The sequence below is a fragment of the Pongo pygmaeus genome, chromosome 19 (genome assembly GCF_028885625.2).
Source record: "Pongo pygmaeus isolate AG05252 chromosome 19, NHGRI_mPonPyg2-v2.0_pri, whole genome shotgun sequence".
NCBI classification, from domain to species: domain Eukaryota; kingdom Metazoa; phylum Chordata; class Mammalia; order Primates; family Hominidae; genus Pongo; species Pongo pygmaeus.
In genome coordinates, this window is record NC_072392.2 from 50,249,039 (window position 1) to 50,265,779 (window position 16,741).

The 16,741-nt window shown below is 39.0% G+C and overlaps 1 protein-coding gene across 1 annotated transcript; it reads left to right on the forward strand.

Annotated features, from left to right (window-relative positions):
- Window positions 1-10,111: 10,111 nt before the first annotated feature.
- Window positions 10,112-12,072, forward strand: CCL8 (C-C motif chemokine ligand 8). Its single transcript, XM_054458237.2, has 3 exons — window positions 10,112-10,254; window positions 10,946-11,063; window positions 11,475-12,072. Exons 1-3 carry the CDS (start codon window positions 10,149-10,151, stop codon window positions 11,578-11,580), a joined length of 330 nt encoding a protein of 109 aa, XP_054314212.1. The 5' UTR covers window positions 10,112-10,148; the 3' UTR covers window positions 11,581-12,072.
- Window positions 12,073-16,741: the final 4,669 nt, after the last annotated feature.

The window sequence follows — 16,741 nt, forward strand, 5'->3', positions numbered from 1 at the left end:
TGTTTGGTCCAGCAACCTGAACTCATTCCCCAGAGAGATGGCCATTCTGCCTTTTCTCTCTCTCCTTTTCTCTAACTCTTTCCCAGTTAGCCATTATCTAAAGCAGATATGATAAAAACTCACCCCCTCATCCCTGGTAACAGAGTCACAGGTTCCAGGGATCAGGGAGTGAACTTTTAGGGGTTACTTACTTACTTACTTACTTATTTATTTATTTATTTATTTATTTTTTATTTTTTTTTTTTTTTTTGAGTTGGAGTCTCACTCTGTCGCCCAGGCTGGAGTGCAGTGGTGCAATCTCGGCTCACTGCAAGCTCCGCCTCCCGGGTTCACGCCATTCTCCTGCCTCAGCCTCCCGAGTAGCTGGGACTACAGGCGCCCGCCACCACACCTGGCTAATTTTTTGTATTTTTAGTAGAGATGGGGTTTCACCATGTTAGCCAGGATGGTCTCGATCTGCTGACCTCGTGATCCGCCCGCCTTGGCCTCCCAAAGTGCTGGGATTACAGGCGTGAGCCACCGCGCCCGGTGGGGTTACTTATTTATTGAGACAGGGTCTCACTCTGTCGTCCAGACAGGAGTGCAGTGGTGCGACCTCAGCTCACTGCAACCTCCACCTCCTGGGTTCAAGCAATTGTCCTGCCTCAGCCTCCCAAGTAGCTGGGATTATAGGCATGTGCCACTATGGCCGGCTAATTTTTGTATTTTTAGTAGAGACAGGGTTTCACCATGTTGCCAGGCTGGTCTCGAACTCCTGACCTCAAGTGATCCACCCGCCTCGACCTCCCAAAATGCTGGGATTACAGATGTGTGCCACCGTGCCTAACCAAAGGGGTCCTTTATTTGCCTACTACAACTAATAAATGTTGTCCTGAGTAAAAACTTTATGGAAAGCGATATGGCAATATCTACTAAAGCTTCACATTTCAACAGCGGTAAAGACATGGGGCAGGATTTTTAAACCTGGGTTTTCAAAATAATGTTAATTAAAATTATTTTTAAATGAAAATATAAATTATATATGCCTAATCATAAAGAAATGTTTTAATTATGTATGGCATTTTTATAATGAAACAATATGAAGCCACTAAATTCAACCAGCTGAAGAATATTTAATGACTTGAGAGAGTGCATGACTCATTAAGTGAAAAAAGCTGTAAATATAATCATATGTACATTATGTCCATATATGTGTGTATTTATATACATGTGTATATGTGTATATGTATATGTTTGTATATTTATATATACATACCTATGTACATATATATGCACACATATGTGTATACACACAGATATACACACAGAGTGAGATGGGGAGAGAAGAAAGGGAGAAAATACATAAATAGAGCAGCCAGATCCAATCTTAGTGTTTAAAGCACAGATAGAGTGACCAACTGTCCTGATTTGCCCAGAACTGAGAGGTTTCCTGGGACACTGGACTTTCATTTCTAAAACCGAGAAAGTCCAGGCTGAAGCAGAATGAACCGATTACCCTAAATGCAGTTATATTTTTGTCCTTTCCTTTAGGGAACAACATATTTTATGTTTTCTACAAGAAAAATGCAACCATTTAAAATTTATTACAAGTTCTTCAGGTACCTCATTCTGTGTTGGAGGCAATGCCAGAAACATTTCAGAAGCTGTTCTTAGCAATAGCACACATCCTGGAAATGCTTCAGATAAGTGATGCAAGTGTAGTATCCTCCACCAATGAAATAGAAACCTCTTGACTTTTGAAGGCAGATTCTTGAAGAAACAGTATTTCTGCAGATCACAGCAGCCACATGTAATTTAAAAAAGACTACCTCCTTTAGTTATGTATGATTAGACCAATCTCAAAAATTTGAACGGGAAAAGCAATGAAATTTAAAACCACAAAGCTGGAGTTGGGCATAGTAATGAGTGCCTGTAATCTCAGCACTTTGGGAGGCTGAGGCAGGAGGATCACTTGAGCCCGGGCAACATAGCGAGACTCTGTCTCTAAAATTAATTAATTAATTAAAACCACACAGCTAAAATTGGGCTACTTGGAAGCTTCAAGTTGCAATTTCTTCTTGAAGATCCCTCTTGTGGGAATGACTCTGGCATGGACTCCACAGGCAAATGTTGGAGGCACATGTGGGAGCACGCACCACACTGCAGCCATCCATCGCTACATGCCAATGTTGGCAGGTGCCTTGAGAGAGATGTTTACATTTTTTTTAACTAGTTCATGTAGTCTAAAACACACTAATGTTTATTATACTGACCTGAAGACTCTGCAGTTGACTTCACATTGTACTTTCTTATCTTTAACAACATAGAATAGAAATGAACTGTTGATTTTCACACAAAGAAAATGAAACACTGTTTGGCTCAGAATGCTATTATGGAGTACAATGCATATTAATCATATTAATAAATCAAGTAGACTACTTGGTTTCAGTTTTTAAAAAACAGTGATATAAACAAAACCAACTATTTTGTATGTGATGTGGAACATTTATTTGTGCAATGACTCCTTCACAGTGCCTAACAGATATTAACCTAGAGGCTGTTAGCCTTGATGAGCTTAATTGTGATCTTAATAAATAATGAAGTAAAAATACCACCCTGAGTACCAATTAACACCTTGTCATTGAGGGCTTTATAATAATTTCCCACTTTATTGAGTTGATGTGAATAACTTGTGGAATCATTAACACTATTCTCTGACATTTAGATAAAAGTCAATGGGTTTGGTTTTTATGTCGACAAAATTAATATGTTTTATTTAGAATGCTGTGGAATGCACTAAATATTATGAAATACTTTAGACCCATCACCCTGCCTCAAGTTAAAGTAAAAGACATTTTTGATAAATGAGTTGGACTATTTGAATGTGAAGTATGAGAAATTGCTTAGCCAAGAACGTCATAAGGCTCAAAGGTTACTAAACCGACATGGATAACATGGAACATCTGGTAGTGATTAGAGACGTCTGATATTTCCAGTTCTTCCTCTTCAGCGCACAGGGCAGGGTTGTACTTCCAGGCCATCTTGAAAACCGACAACCTGTGTGATCCACTTTGGGCAATAAAATGTAAGCAGAAGTGGCATGTGTCCCTCCAGGCAGATGCATTTAAGAGCTAGGACAAGAGTCTCCATGTCTCTTTCACCTGCCAGTGACCAGGGGTGGTCCAGTGACAAAGACTCCAGCAGCCCAAGTAAGGAGAAAGTAGACTGGTGAGAAAACTCTTGAAATCTGGATAAGAGGCAGCCCACATTATGCTGTGTCAAACCGTACCACACTGTTACAGGCATTACACTTGAAACCAGGAGCCCTGGGAAGAGCTTGGCCTGGACAACCAGACCCCTGGGTGCTCTGTTTCACCTCTAGCATATCAATTCCCTACTCTCATCCTCAGCTGCTCCAACAATAAAGTTGAGATGATAATCTGTATATTTAGGAAATGAGGGGATTCAACAGACAAATTCCATTTTCACCCCTAGTCCTTAAATGTGTATCTTGGACCACATCACCATGGCCACCAGCAGAGACAGAGCAGGGGAAGACAGTAACCAGAATCTACACTACCAAGCAAGCCAGGAACCCAGCATTATGCAATATTTGCCCAAATAACCAGCAGGGCAGGCCAGGAGACTTCTATGCACATCCCGATAGCACCCCCAAAGCCCCAGGGGCAACTGGACAGTTCACTGTCATCAAGACAATTTCTTAGTTCTCATAATAAAACAGTTCTGCCCACCTCTCCTCCTTACACCCAGCCGCATACCCAAACCTCATTCAAGAGTTTATCCTAAAATTCCAATTGATTCCAGGGAGTTACAAAGGACAAGAATAGACATCCCTATACAGTTTATTGGGTTTCAGAAGGTCCCCTGTGCCAAGCAAATATTAGGCATTGAGTGGGGACTGGTGATACAAAAGCTTGAAATAGTAAATTCCATGTTCCCAAGTCTGAATGGAATCTGTTCATGCTCCTTTGTTGAGACATATTAAATAACCCTCCTTGAAATTATTCATCTGTTTTCCAGCTGGGCTCAGGATTGCTTATCCTTGCAACAAGAACTTACAGAGGCAAAACAATAAAGATTCCGGAGCCTCCATTACAATGAAGACTCTACCAGGTAGAGTCTACCAAGCGAGGTAGTCCAATGTGTAACTGGGCATGGTGACCCCGTTGCTGAATTCTGGTTTTGATTCTTTACTAAATTGTCAAAGTGACTTTGGGGAAATCATTTTCCCACTCTGTGCCTCAGTTTATACATCTGTAAATGAGGCATTTGAACTAGATTAATGACTCCCAAAATGGCTTTGATTAAAAATTACCTGGTCACCTAGAGCACTTCAGAAATAGAGAATTCAGGGCTTCTTCTCTGAAGATTCTGACTCCGTATTTTGGTGTGGGTTAAGGCAACTCTTCTGTATTATTAATAATTGCCCCAGGCATCTGGATATTCTAGGAGGCAGGTCTGAAGAGGCCAGCGCACTGGAGAGTCTCTGAGGTTTCTGGACACCTCACTATAGGTTTTCTGCATGGTTCTTGCCCTCTAATTGGAATTCCATGATGGCTTTTGTTCTGACATCCCCACTTGCCAGTGCTAGCTTGTCATGAAGTAGCCGCACAACCTATGATAAATCATTTCACTTCTGTTGTTGTTTCATTTGTAAAGGGAAATGCTTGAATAAATTAAATGCAACTGCCTCTTTCAACTCATTCTATAATATTGTGATCATTAAGGACATTTGGAGCAGAGCTGAAAAATGAAAGCAGAAATTCTGCTTCCCAGGATGCTCTCCCACCTAATTTCACTCCTTGAGAAACAGGTAAGAATCTAGAAGGTCTGGTTCCATAGCAAGGTATACGTTTCCTGCCCTTCATTCACAGACAGTTGTTTCTGATCTCAGGCTCTGCTCCATTAGCCACTGAGCCACAGACATATTTGTTCTATATGTCCTATTTCACATAGTTGTCAAGTCCACCTTAGAAAACTGCTCATGGGGAAGCCACCAAAGAGAAAAGAAACAGGAAAGGCAGAAGGACCACTTCTCCGAACAACACAGCCAGGCCACTGGACAGAACAGCTGCTGAATTTGCATGCCCTAAAGTTTCATTTTAACTTTTTACATAAGGATTTCTCAAATTCAGTTTAAAAATAAAACAAGAGAGGGAAATTGCGTAATCAAAGTGGCTTGCCAACTGAGATTCCTAAACTCCCTGCAGAATTAGAATTCTGATGCCCCTTGCCATCTGTTAGCACTGGGATCTGACTTCCATTCCCTCTGAGTTCCCAGAGCCGTCTAGTATTTTGGTTCTTAGCAGGATCCCAGGATCTCACTTTGCTCCTGTTCCTGGGAGACACATTTTTTTTCTTCATCCACAGCACAAATATTCCCCAAGGTCCATCCCTATAACACATCTATATCCACTTATCTTCTGGACACTACACCCACCTTACTTAACTATTGATTACAGTTAGTTTATTGATCACCTACCATATGCTAGTCACTCTTTAAAGCAAGTTTTGGGTATCAGATAATATTCATAAAATGCATAAAAATAAATATCAATTTCCACACAAGAAAATTAAAGAATAGGTAGGAAATTGGAATATAAAGAAGTTAAATAATCTGAGCCTTCTCTGACAAAGATATTAACCAGTGTTCCCAGTATCCAAATGAAGACTTTTAACAATCATGCTATTCTGCCTGTCTTAGGACTGACAGCCAAGAACACTTCTCTGACATTTCCTAGCATCTGAGCCTCTCTGCTCTTTGATTTGATTATTTGCAGACAATCACAGATGAATCAAGTTAGAGAAGAGCTTAAGTACTATTTAATTCTGGAATAGGTTACTTAGGTAGTACCACTTCTTATTACTGTACTAATAGCAGACATCACTAATCAATCAAGCATTATATTCAAAAACCCAAGGTAATGCCTCATTGTTTTATTTTTACAACAAAACTTTCTAGTCATCTATCACCAATTCATAAAGTTGGCACATGATCAAAAACTACTTGTCATCACAAAACCTGTCAAAACCGCTTACTTCATAGATGAGGATAGTGAATCTCAAAGTCAATAAGACTTGCCCAAGGCCACTTTGGCCAGGTTATTGGTCAAATCAAGACTAGACTCAAGTTCCTTGACACTTAATTCCCTTCCTTTTTACTGGCCTCTTTTGATTCCCAATAATTATAATTTTCACGACTATTTCTGTTGTCTGTGCATGGATGCACTTTTCGTTTGAAGTCAGCTCAGAGGAAAATTAACAAAGTCCTCAGGGTATTACATAAGACAATGGCCTTATTACTGCTTGAAAAATATACACAAACTCCACCCCTAAGCCAATATCCCTACCCCATGCACGCCCTCAGATTGGTGCTACACAGTACACCTAGCATAGAACCATCCCCTAAAATGATTAAAAAGCTGCCATCCTGGAGCAACTCAATTTCCTTTCTGATTAAAGGAACTCCAAATGACACACATGTTCCATATTCTGCAAATTCTTTACTGTTAAAAGCTCACATAGTAATTGTAATAAATAAAAAATGCATGAGGTAAATGTTTAAAAATCTCTTCTGAATCAAAACTGTAAAAACCCACCTGATTTCAGAACAGGAGCATATTAATCACAAGAAAAAAATAAAGCAACTAACATACATATTAAAAAGCAAATAAAGTAAAATGTAAGCAAAATAATGGTAAGGCTTTTGCCTTGATTTACTTTATTTCGAAGTATAATTCAATATACTGTGCAGTAAAGTGCAGGCATTTTAAATGTAGAGTTTCATGAATTTTACATGTGTAATTAACCATTTAACTACCTCTCTGATCAAAATGTAGAACATTCCTGGCTTCCAAAATGTTCCCTCATGATGTCCGTACCTGCAAAAGAACCACTATTCTAACCTCTATCACTGTAGGTTTCTTTTGTCTTTTAACAAGACAAATATCTTCTTCTTAGCAATTATAAAATGTTTTTAAGAATAATACACTCACGTTTAAGTGAAGGGGCAAATTTTCCAGCAATGTATTCATTTGATTAAAAGCCTTAATAATATCCACATATTTTGAATTGTTAATTCTTTGGCTATAAAATTAAGCAAAGACATTAATAATAATGCTATATCAGCTTTTCCACAAGTATTGTGTAAAACCATAAAAATGGAAATGGTATAATTCCCAACTATAGAGAAATAAATTCTTAATTATGGTTCACTGATATATATGAACTCCTATAGAGCTTTTAAATTTCAAGATTATTGGGGAATATTTACTGTCTTGTGAGAAATCTAAACACATTAATTGAAAAGGCAGTATTCGATCTTGGATTTGGTGGTGAAATTTTAGATATACACCCTATAGTTCAACAATACATTGCCAATTACTAACCCATGTTATTTCTACAAAACAATCAGAATTCCTGAGGAACAAATTTTGTAATTGCCCCCTCTCCTCCCTTCCTAATTCATTCTGAGTCCAGAATTACCCTAACATCAAAACCAGATAAAGACATTACAACAAAAGAAAACTACAAACCAACAGAAATCTATAAACCAAACTCCTGAACAAAATTCTCAACAAAATATCAGCAAATAAAATCTGACAATGTATAAAAAGAATTATAAGCTACAACAAAGTGGATCCAGCATTCAAAAATTGGTTGATATAACCCATCATATCAACTTTCTAAAGAAGGAAAATCTTATTATAATATCAATAGATGGAAAAAAATTTTTTGACAAAATTCAACAGCCATTCATGATTTAAAAAAAAACTCTCAGCACACTAGGAATAGAGGGGTACTTCCTCAACTTTATAGAGTGCACTAAAAAAGACCTACAGCTAATATCATACTTAATGGTGAGAAACTAGATATTTTTCTCCTAAGATTCAGTATAAGGCAAGGATGTTTCTTCTCACCACTCCAATTCAACATAATAATGGAAGGCCTAGCCAACACAATAGCACAAGACAAGAAAATAAAAATATATACGGATTAGAAAGAATAAATAAAACTGTCTTTATTTGCAGAAGTCATGATTGTGTGTGTAGAAAATCACAGAATCAGCAACAAAACAAAGTCATGCCACTAATAAGCAATTTTAGCTATAGGATACAAGGTTAATAGATAAAATTCAATAACTTCCTGTATATCAGCAATGAACAACTAGAATTTGAAATTAATACACAACACTATTTTATTGTGTATACACAATAATACACAATACTATTTTATTGTGTATACACAATAATACACAATAAAATGAAGTGTTTAGAAATTAGTCTAAGATGTACAATATATATGAGGGAAACTACAAACTTCTGATGAAAGACTAAAGATGATCTAAATAAATGAAGACATATTCCATGTGTATGGATAGGTGGAGTTAATGTTGTCAGCATGCAGTTCTTCCCAACTTGATCTGTACCTTCAACACAATCCCAGTCCAAATCCCAGCAGGTTATTTTTTGGATTTGATAGACTGATTTTAATGTTTATATGGAAAGGTTAAAGATCTAGAATAGCTAACACAGTACTGAAAAAGAATAGTCAGAGGACTAACATTACCCAACTTCAAGATTTACTATTAGGAAACATTAATCAAGACAGTGTGGTATTGGTGAAAGAATAGACAAATGGGTCAATGGAACAGAATAGAGAGCCCTCAACAGATGAATGGATACATAAAATGTACTATATACATAAAAAGGAATATTACTCAGCCTTAAGGATATGTAGCATATCATATGCTACCACATAGATGAACCCTGAGATCCTTATGCTAAACGACATAAGCCAGTCACAAAAGAAAAATACTGTATGATTTCACTCACATGAGGTAGTTAGAGTAGTCAAAATCAGAAACAGTAAGTAGAAATGGTGGTTGCCAGGGGCTTGGGGGAGGGGAAACTGGAGATCAATAGGTATAGAATTTCTGTTTACAGATGAAAAGAGTTATTGAAACTGTTGCACAACAGTGTGAATGTTCTTAATGCCACTAAACTATGCACTTAAAAATGGTTAAGATGGTAAATTTTATAGTATGTGCATTTTTACCACAATAAAAATAATAAATGAATAAAGAAGAAAGGAAGTAATTAGCTATCAAACCACAACAAGGCACGGAGAAACCTTAAATGCATATTGTTTAGTGAAAGAAGCCAGTCTGAAAAGGCTGCCTACCATATGATTCCAACTATGCATATGATATTTGGGAAAAGACAAGCTCACAGAGACAGTGAAAAGATCAGTGGTAGCCAGAGATTTGTGGAGAGGAAAAAGGATGAATAGAAGAATACAGTGAATTCTTAGAGCAGGAAAACTTCTATATGATATTGTAATGATGGATAGATCAGGCCTGCAGGGGGAGTAGATGAGGTCAGTCATTTACAAACCTGGTTCCTTCTTGCCACGCCCCGCCCACAGCCCCACTGTGTGTGAACCAAGAGAGTTGAAAGGCCTTCTGCAAATGGACCCATTCCACCTGAAACTCCGTGACATATTGGACTTCTCCATATAATTTCATTTGGAAAGAAACTTGAGCATCTAAATAAAATGTTTGGAAACCACCATGCTACAAGACCAGCGTGTGCTGTCTAGTTCTTACGCTCTACAACAGTAAGATTTTGGGGCATTAAGACTTAGTTCCAGGATTCTGTCATTCTGCCAACGTTCTGTGGCTGGGGTTCTAAAGGAGTTTGCCTGGCTTAGAGCTGCAAGTGACTCTAGCGTGATGGAGAGCACCAGCAAAGCCTTAGGACCCATCCCTGGCCTCCTATTACCCACAGAGGGGTAAGTCCTTGGCTCTCTTCCACTACGACGTCAGCTTCCATTCTTCCTTTCTTACAGACAATTTTCCATTTCAAGGAAATCAGAGCCCTTAATAGTTCAATGAGGTCACTTTGCTGAGCACAATCCCATACCCTTCAGCCTCTGCTCCACAGAGCCTAAGCAAAAGATAGAAACTCACAACTTCCTTCTTTTGTTATCTGGAAATTATCCCAGGATCTGGTGCCTACTCAGCATATTCAAGAAAGGTCTTACTTCATTCTTCCTTGATTGTGACCCTGCCCAGGCTCTCTGCTCCCTATAAAAGGCTGGTGAGAGGAGCAGAGAGGTTGAGAACAACCCAGAAACCTTCACCTCTCATGCTGAAGCTCACACCCTTGCCCTCCAAGATGAAGGTTTCTGCAGCGCTTCTGTGCCTGCTGCTCATGGCAGCCACTTTCAGCCCCCAGGGACTTGCTCAGCCAGGTAAGACCTCTCCCTTTTTAAGGGGAGAACAAAAGAGGAATTAAGAAGAGCCATTATGTCACAGCTCATTCGGAACAAAACCAGAACTAAAGGCCCAGGTCACTGAGGCTGGTTCCCTTGATCTTTCCTGACCCCAGATTTGGGAGGAGACAGTGGAGCCGCTACAGCAACAACCCTCCCATTGTTTGGGGAAATAATCCAGAATGAAGAACTGTTTCTCACTGTGGGTGTAAAGGACATTTCAGGCAGTAGTGGAAAGGAAGAAACTATTGCTGGAAGCTTCAAATTTTGGTTGTGGTTCAGTGTACCTTCCAGAACAGTGGCTGTGTAAAGAGGATAAGGACCCAGAGGAATCTCAGCATATGGCATAGGCTAGCTCTAAAGCCCACGAGGATGAAAGACTGGGAAGCAAGGTATTGGAACTTATGTTCCCAGTGTCAGAAGTTTTGGGTTAGTAGACAAGGACTAGCTTGTTACTCAAAATGTTTCCAAACCCAGTCAACAATGATGGGCCGCAGAGTTCAATAGAGGAAAGAGACTCACAGGCAACATTTTATCTCTGGGATCTGGACTAAGACACTGAACTTGGGATGGTGACTTCTTGGTCTTCTCCTTCCTTCTCTTCTTTTCCTTACAAATGCACACTTACAGTGGGTCCTAAATGTCTCATTCTTTGCAAAATTTCTTTCAGATTCAGTTTCCATTCCAATCACCTGCTGCTTTAATGTGATCAATAGGAAAATTCCTATCCAGAGGCTGGAGAGCTACACAAGGATCACCAACATCCAGTGTCCCAAGGAAGCTGTGATGTGAGTGGACAGTGCCTAGCACCCCGTTCGAAAGTTCTGATGGACAACATAGAAAAGTCAAGATTCATGTCCACATGAGTTGGATGCATATAACTTCTATCCAAAGGGCCCCTCTACCCCATAGAGAAACTCAGCCCATGAAGAGTCCATAACTGCTCCAGGATTCCCTTCTAGGGGCTTGGTGAAACTAACCCAATATCTGTAGCCAGGACCCTAGAGGGTTTCACCTGGACAGCAAGAGCAGAGCTTCCTTCTGGAGCTTCTTCCTCCCACTCTTCCTCTCCCTCCTCTCCCGGGTCCAGGTTCTTCACCTAAGGACCAAGGGCTGATCAGTTCTAGGGACCAATGGCCCACAGTCCTGTGTAGGATCTTCAAAGTGTTCCATCTAATTGTGCCCTCTCTCCCCCACAGCTTCAAGACCAAACGGGGCAAGGAGGTCTGTGCTGATCCCAAGGAGAGATGGGTCAGGGATTCCATGAAGCATCTGGACCAAATATTTCAAAATCTGAAGCCTTGAGCCTTCATACCTGGACTGAGAGTCAGAGCTTGAAGAAAAGCTTATTTATTTTCCCCAACCTCCCTCAGGTGCAGTGTGACATTATTTTATTATAACATCCACAAAGAGATTATTTGTAAATAATTTAAAGCATAATATTTCTTAAATAATATTTAATTATATTTAAGTTATTGATGTTTTAACTCTATCTGTCATACATCCTGGTGAATGTAAAATGCAAAATCCTGGTGATGTTTTTTATTTTTGTTTTCCTGTGAGCTCAATTAAGTTCACGGCGAAATGTCATTGTTCTCCCTCCTACCTGTCTGTAGTGTAGTGGGTCCTCCCATGGATCATCAAGGTGAAACACTTTGGTATTCTTTGGCAATCAGTGCTCCTGTAAGTCAAATGTGTGCTTTGTACTGCTGTTGTTGAAATTGATGTTACTGTATATAACTATGGAATTTTGAAAAAAAATTTCAAAAAGAAAAATATATATATAATTTAAAACTACTTAGTCTTATTCTTCTTGGGGTAACATTTAGCTGGGAGTGAGTTTTGGGCATCGTGGGTGACAGTTTGGGCATGGACGGGCCATTATTCAGGAATGTCTTTTGGCCAGGCTGGACTCAACCGAGGTTCCCAGAGAACTTGGTGGGACCAGGCCAGGATGTTCCAGCTCTCTGACTCTAGTCCCTAACTTTAGCAGCCCTTATTCGCTAGCTTCTCTTGTTTCTCTTGTTTATATATTATCCAGTCTAAGGTATTTTGTTATAGCTGCCCAAAAAGACTAAGATAATCTCCATCACTCTACCCCCAACCCCAATCCCAAGAACTTGCAAACATCCATTTAAGGGCATGGAACCTCTTGTTTTTGACAGCCTCTTAAGGTCAAAATTCCCCTGTACTTAGTGAGCTTAGCTGAATCCTCTTACAAACATGTGACCCGCCATATTGAGCCATACATAGCAGAGCTTATTATTTTTCCAGCTTATTGGAAAAACACATCTAAGGCAAACAAATTTATTGTACTGTTGAACCAACTCTGCAGGGCCTACTGTTAATGTTCATGTAAAGATGCCACAATTCCAGTATATTTGAAAGTATAGAAAGGAAAGAGATTTGGGCTCTGCTCCTAAGAGTAATCTTAACTCTCTTGGTCACTTAGGGTGACATAATTTTTCCCTTCAGCATTAAGATGCCCCATCCAAAAATCAGGATCATACTGTGTCACAGGCAGGAAGTGAGAGGATCTAGCAGATGACTACACAAGTCCCTCCAGCTCTAGAGCCATGTCTCTTAGAAACAAGGTCATGTTTGTTGTCTGGGGTAGAGTGGGGAGGCAAAGTTCCTGTGATTAAAACCATAAAGGCAGCCACGGCCTAGCTTACTGGAAAAACACACCTAAGTCAGATACCCCTTATTTGGAGACAAGCTTTCCATTAAAGTTCAAAGTAGTACACCCACAGTTCCAAGGGCAATAAAGCAGCTAAGTGTCAGATGGACTAGAGGGGCACCTCCCAGGCAGGGTCCACAAAAAAGCTCCATCAAACTCTAACCTCTTTCTTCAATAGCTTCAAGGTCAACTGGGCACTGATATGTGGGTCCTGGGCTTCCTGAAATCCTGGACCACAAATCCCAAATTCTAAAGGCAAGAACACTCACACAAAACTGACACCAGGCCACAGCAAAAAGACACGAATTTGTTTTTCTCAAATTTTACCCAGCTGCACTTTGGGATTATGTCATTATATTTCAAATGACAATGAGCATAATATACCTTAAGTAACATGTCATCTTATTTAAGTGATTGATGTTTTATGTGCCCTGACTTGAATATTTGTGTTTTAAAAATCCACATCCTTCCATAAACTGGTTCAGATCTGTAAGCCCTGCTTTGCTGTCTTGTAAACTGGGGGAAAGACCTGGAAAAGTCACTCAAAGCTGACATACATCCTCTTAGGCTCACCTCGGTTTCACCCTCAGCTAAGGCAGACCATTTGTGGCAGTCCATGACTCACTTGATTCGCTCAATATCTGCTTTCTGCCTCTTCTCACTTCTCACTTGCTGCCACCAGGCTCCTCCTGGGTGTCATCTTGGGTCAGGAGTTGACTCCGCTGCACACTTGTCCAAGTCTCAGAAGTGTGGAAGAGTGAACATTTTGGGTGGTAACCTTCCACAGTGAAGGGTGAAGGCAGATGTTCAAATGCTTCTGCCATCCCTTTTACCAGTGGTTAATTCTGCGGGTCATTCTCTGGGCTTCTCAGTTTGTCCTGGGAGAATAAGTTCCCACTGTCCACAATGTTGACCTTGCTAATGCAACTTGTATTGGCTTCTGTTCCTTCCTTATCTCATTCTGCTGCATCCTCATTCCTAAAGCCTGAGGTCCCTTCCCAAATAAACCATTTGCGCATAGGTCCTCACTTCAATCTCTATTTTATTGATTCATTTTTTTAAGGAAATAAATTTCATTTGCAATTTCATCAAAGAACACAATTTTGGAATTAATTTAACAAAGAAAATGCAAGACTTGTACACTGAAAACTACAAAACATCATTGAAAGAAATTAAAGATCCAAATAAATGGAAAGACATCTCATGTTCATGCACTGGAAGACATAATAGCATCAAGATGCCAAGACTTCCTATATTGAACTATAGATTCAACACAATCCCTATCAAAATCCCAGCTGCCAGCTTTTAAAATTTATTATTATTTTTGTACATGAATAACTTCTTTCATGGTGATTTCTGAGATTTTGTGTACCCATAATCTGAGCAGTGTATACTGTACCCAATGTGTAATCTTTTATCCCTTACCCACCTCCCACACTTTCCCCAAAGTCCCCAAAATCCATTGTATCATTCTTATGCCTTTGCATCCTCATAGCTTAGCTCTCACTTATGAGTGAGAACATACAATATTTAGTTTTTTATTCCTAAGTTACCTCACTTAGAATAATGGTCTCCAATTCCATCCAGGTTGCTGTGAATGCCATTATTCCATTCCTTTTTATAGCTGAGTAGTATTCCATGGTATAAACACACACACACACGCATATGATATACTTATAATATATACATATATATATATACACACACACACGCACACCCCACGGTTTATTTGTCCACTTGATTGATGGACATTTAGGCTGGTTCCATATTTTTATAATTGAGAATTGTGCTGCTATAAACATGCACATGCAAGTATCTTTTTCGTAAAATGACTTCTTTTCCTTTGGGTAGATACCCAGTAGTGGGATTGCTGGTAGTTCTACTTTTAGTTCTTTAAAGAATCTCCACACTGTTTCCCATAGTGGTTGTACTAATTTACTTTCCCACCATCGGTGTAAAAGGGTTTCCCTTTCAACCCATCCACACCAACGCCTATTTCTTTTTAATTTTTTGATTATGGCCATTCTTACAGGAGTAAGTTGGTATCGCAGTGTGGTTTTGATTTGCATTTCTTTGATCATTAGTGATGCTGAGAGTTTTTTATATGTTTCTTGGCCATTTGTATATCTTTTTGCTGAGGGTTTTTTATATGTTTCTTGGCCATTTGTATATCTTTTGAGAATTGCCTATTCAAGTCCTTAGCACACTTTTTGATGGGATTGTCTGTTTTTTTTTGTTTGTTTTTTGTTTTTTGTTTTGCTGATTTTTTTGTGTTCCTTGAAGATTCTGGATATTAGTCCTTTGTTGGATATATAGATTTCAAAGATTTTCTCCCACTCTGTGTGTTGTCTGTTTACCCTGTTGATTGTTTCTTTTGTTGTGCAGAAGCTTTTTAGTTTAATTAAGTCCTATCTATTTATCTTTGTTTTTGTCGCATTTGATTTTTGGTTCTTGGTCATGAAGTCTTCACCTAAGTAAATGTATAGAAGAGTTTTTCTGATGTTATCTTCTAGAATTTTTATGATTTTGGTTCTTAGATTTAAGTCCTTGATCCATCTTGAGTTGATTTTTTTTAATAAGGTGAGAGATGGAGATCCAGTTTCATTCTTCTACATGTGGCTTGCCAATTACCCTAGAACTATTTGTTGAATAGGGTGTCCTTTCCCCACTTTATGTTTTTGTTTGCTTTGTCAAAAATCAGTTGGCTGTAAGTATTTGACTTTGCTGCTGGGATCTCTATTCTGTTCCATTGGTCTATATGCCTATTTTTATACCAGTTCCATGCAGTTTTGGTGACTGTGGCCTTATACTATAGTTTGAAGTCTAGTAATGTGATGCCCCCAGATTTGTTCTTTTTGCTTAGTCTTGCTTTGGCTATGTGGGCTCTTTTTTGGGTCCATATGCGTTTTAAGATTGCTTTTTCTAGTTTTATGAAGAATGATGGTGGTATTTGATGGCAATTGCATTGAATTTGTAGATTGCTTTTGGCAGTATGGTCCTTTTTCACAATATTGATTCTACTCATCCATGAGCATGGGATATGTTTCCATTTGTATCTTCCACGATTTCTTGCAGCAGTGTTTTGTAGTTTTCCTTGTAGAGGTCTTTCACCTCCTTGGTTAAGTATATTACTAAGTATTTTGGTTTTTTGGGCAGCTATTGCAAAAGGGGTTGAGTTCTTGATTTGATTCTCAGCTTGGGTGCTGTTGGTGTATAAAGGGGCTACTGATTTGTGTACATTAATTTTGTATCCTGAAACTTTGCTGAATTCGTTTACCAGTTATAGGAGCTTTTTGGGTGAATCTTTAGGGTTTCCTAGGTATATGATCAGGTCATCAGCAAACAGCAACAGTTTGATTTTTTCTTTACCAATTTGGATGCCCTTTATTTTTTTCTCTTGTCTGATTGCTCTGGCTAGGACTTCCAGCAATATGTTGAATAGAAGTGGTTTCAGTGACCATCCTTGTTTTGTTCCAGTTCTCAGAGGGAATGCTTTCAACTTTTCCCCATTCAGTATAATGTTGGCTGTGGGTTTGTCATAGATGGCTTTTACTGCCTTAAGATATGTCCCTTCTATGCTGATTTTGCTGAGGGTTTTAATCATAAAGGGATACTGGATTTTGTCAAATGGCTTTTTCTGTGCCTATTGAGATGATCACTTGGTTTTTGTTTTTAATTCTGTTTATGTGGTGTATCACATTTATTGACTTGTGGATGTTAAACCATTCCTGCAGCTCTGGTATGAAACCCACTTGATCATAATGGATTATCTTTTTGATATGCCAT

What these genes read in the sequence shown, in the direction of transcription:
- CCL8 (XM_054458237.2), top strand. Translation starts at nt 10,149, where the DNA reads ATGCTGAAGCTCACACCCTTGCCCTCCAAGATGAAGGTTTCTGCAGCG. An exon ending in CCAGGGACTTGCTCAGCCAG is followed by an intron (nt 10,255 to 10,945) that starts GTAAGACCTCTC and finishes AATTTCTTTCAG; the next exon opens with ATTCAGTTTCCATTCCAATC. An exon ending in TGTCCCAAGGAAGCTGTGAT is followed by an intron (nt 11,064 to 11,474) that starts GTGAGTGGACAG and finishes TCTCCCCCACAG; the next exon opens with CTTCAAGACCAAACGGGGCA.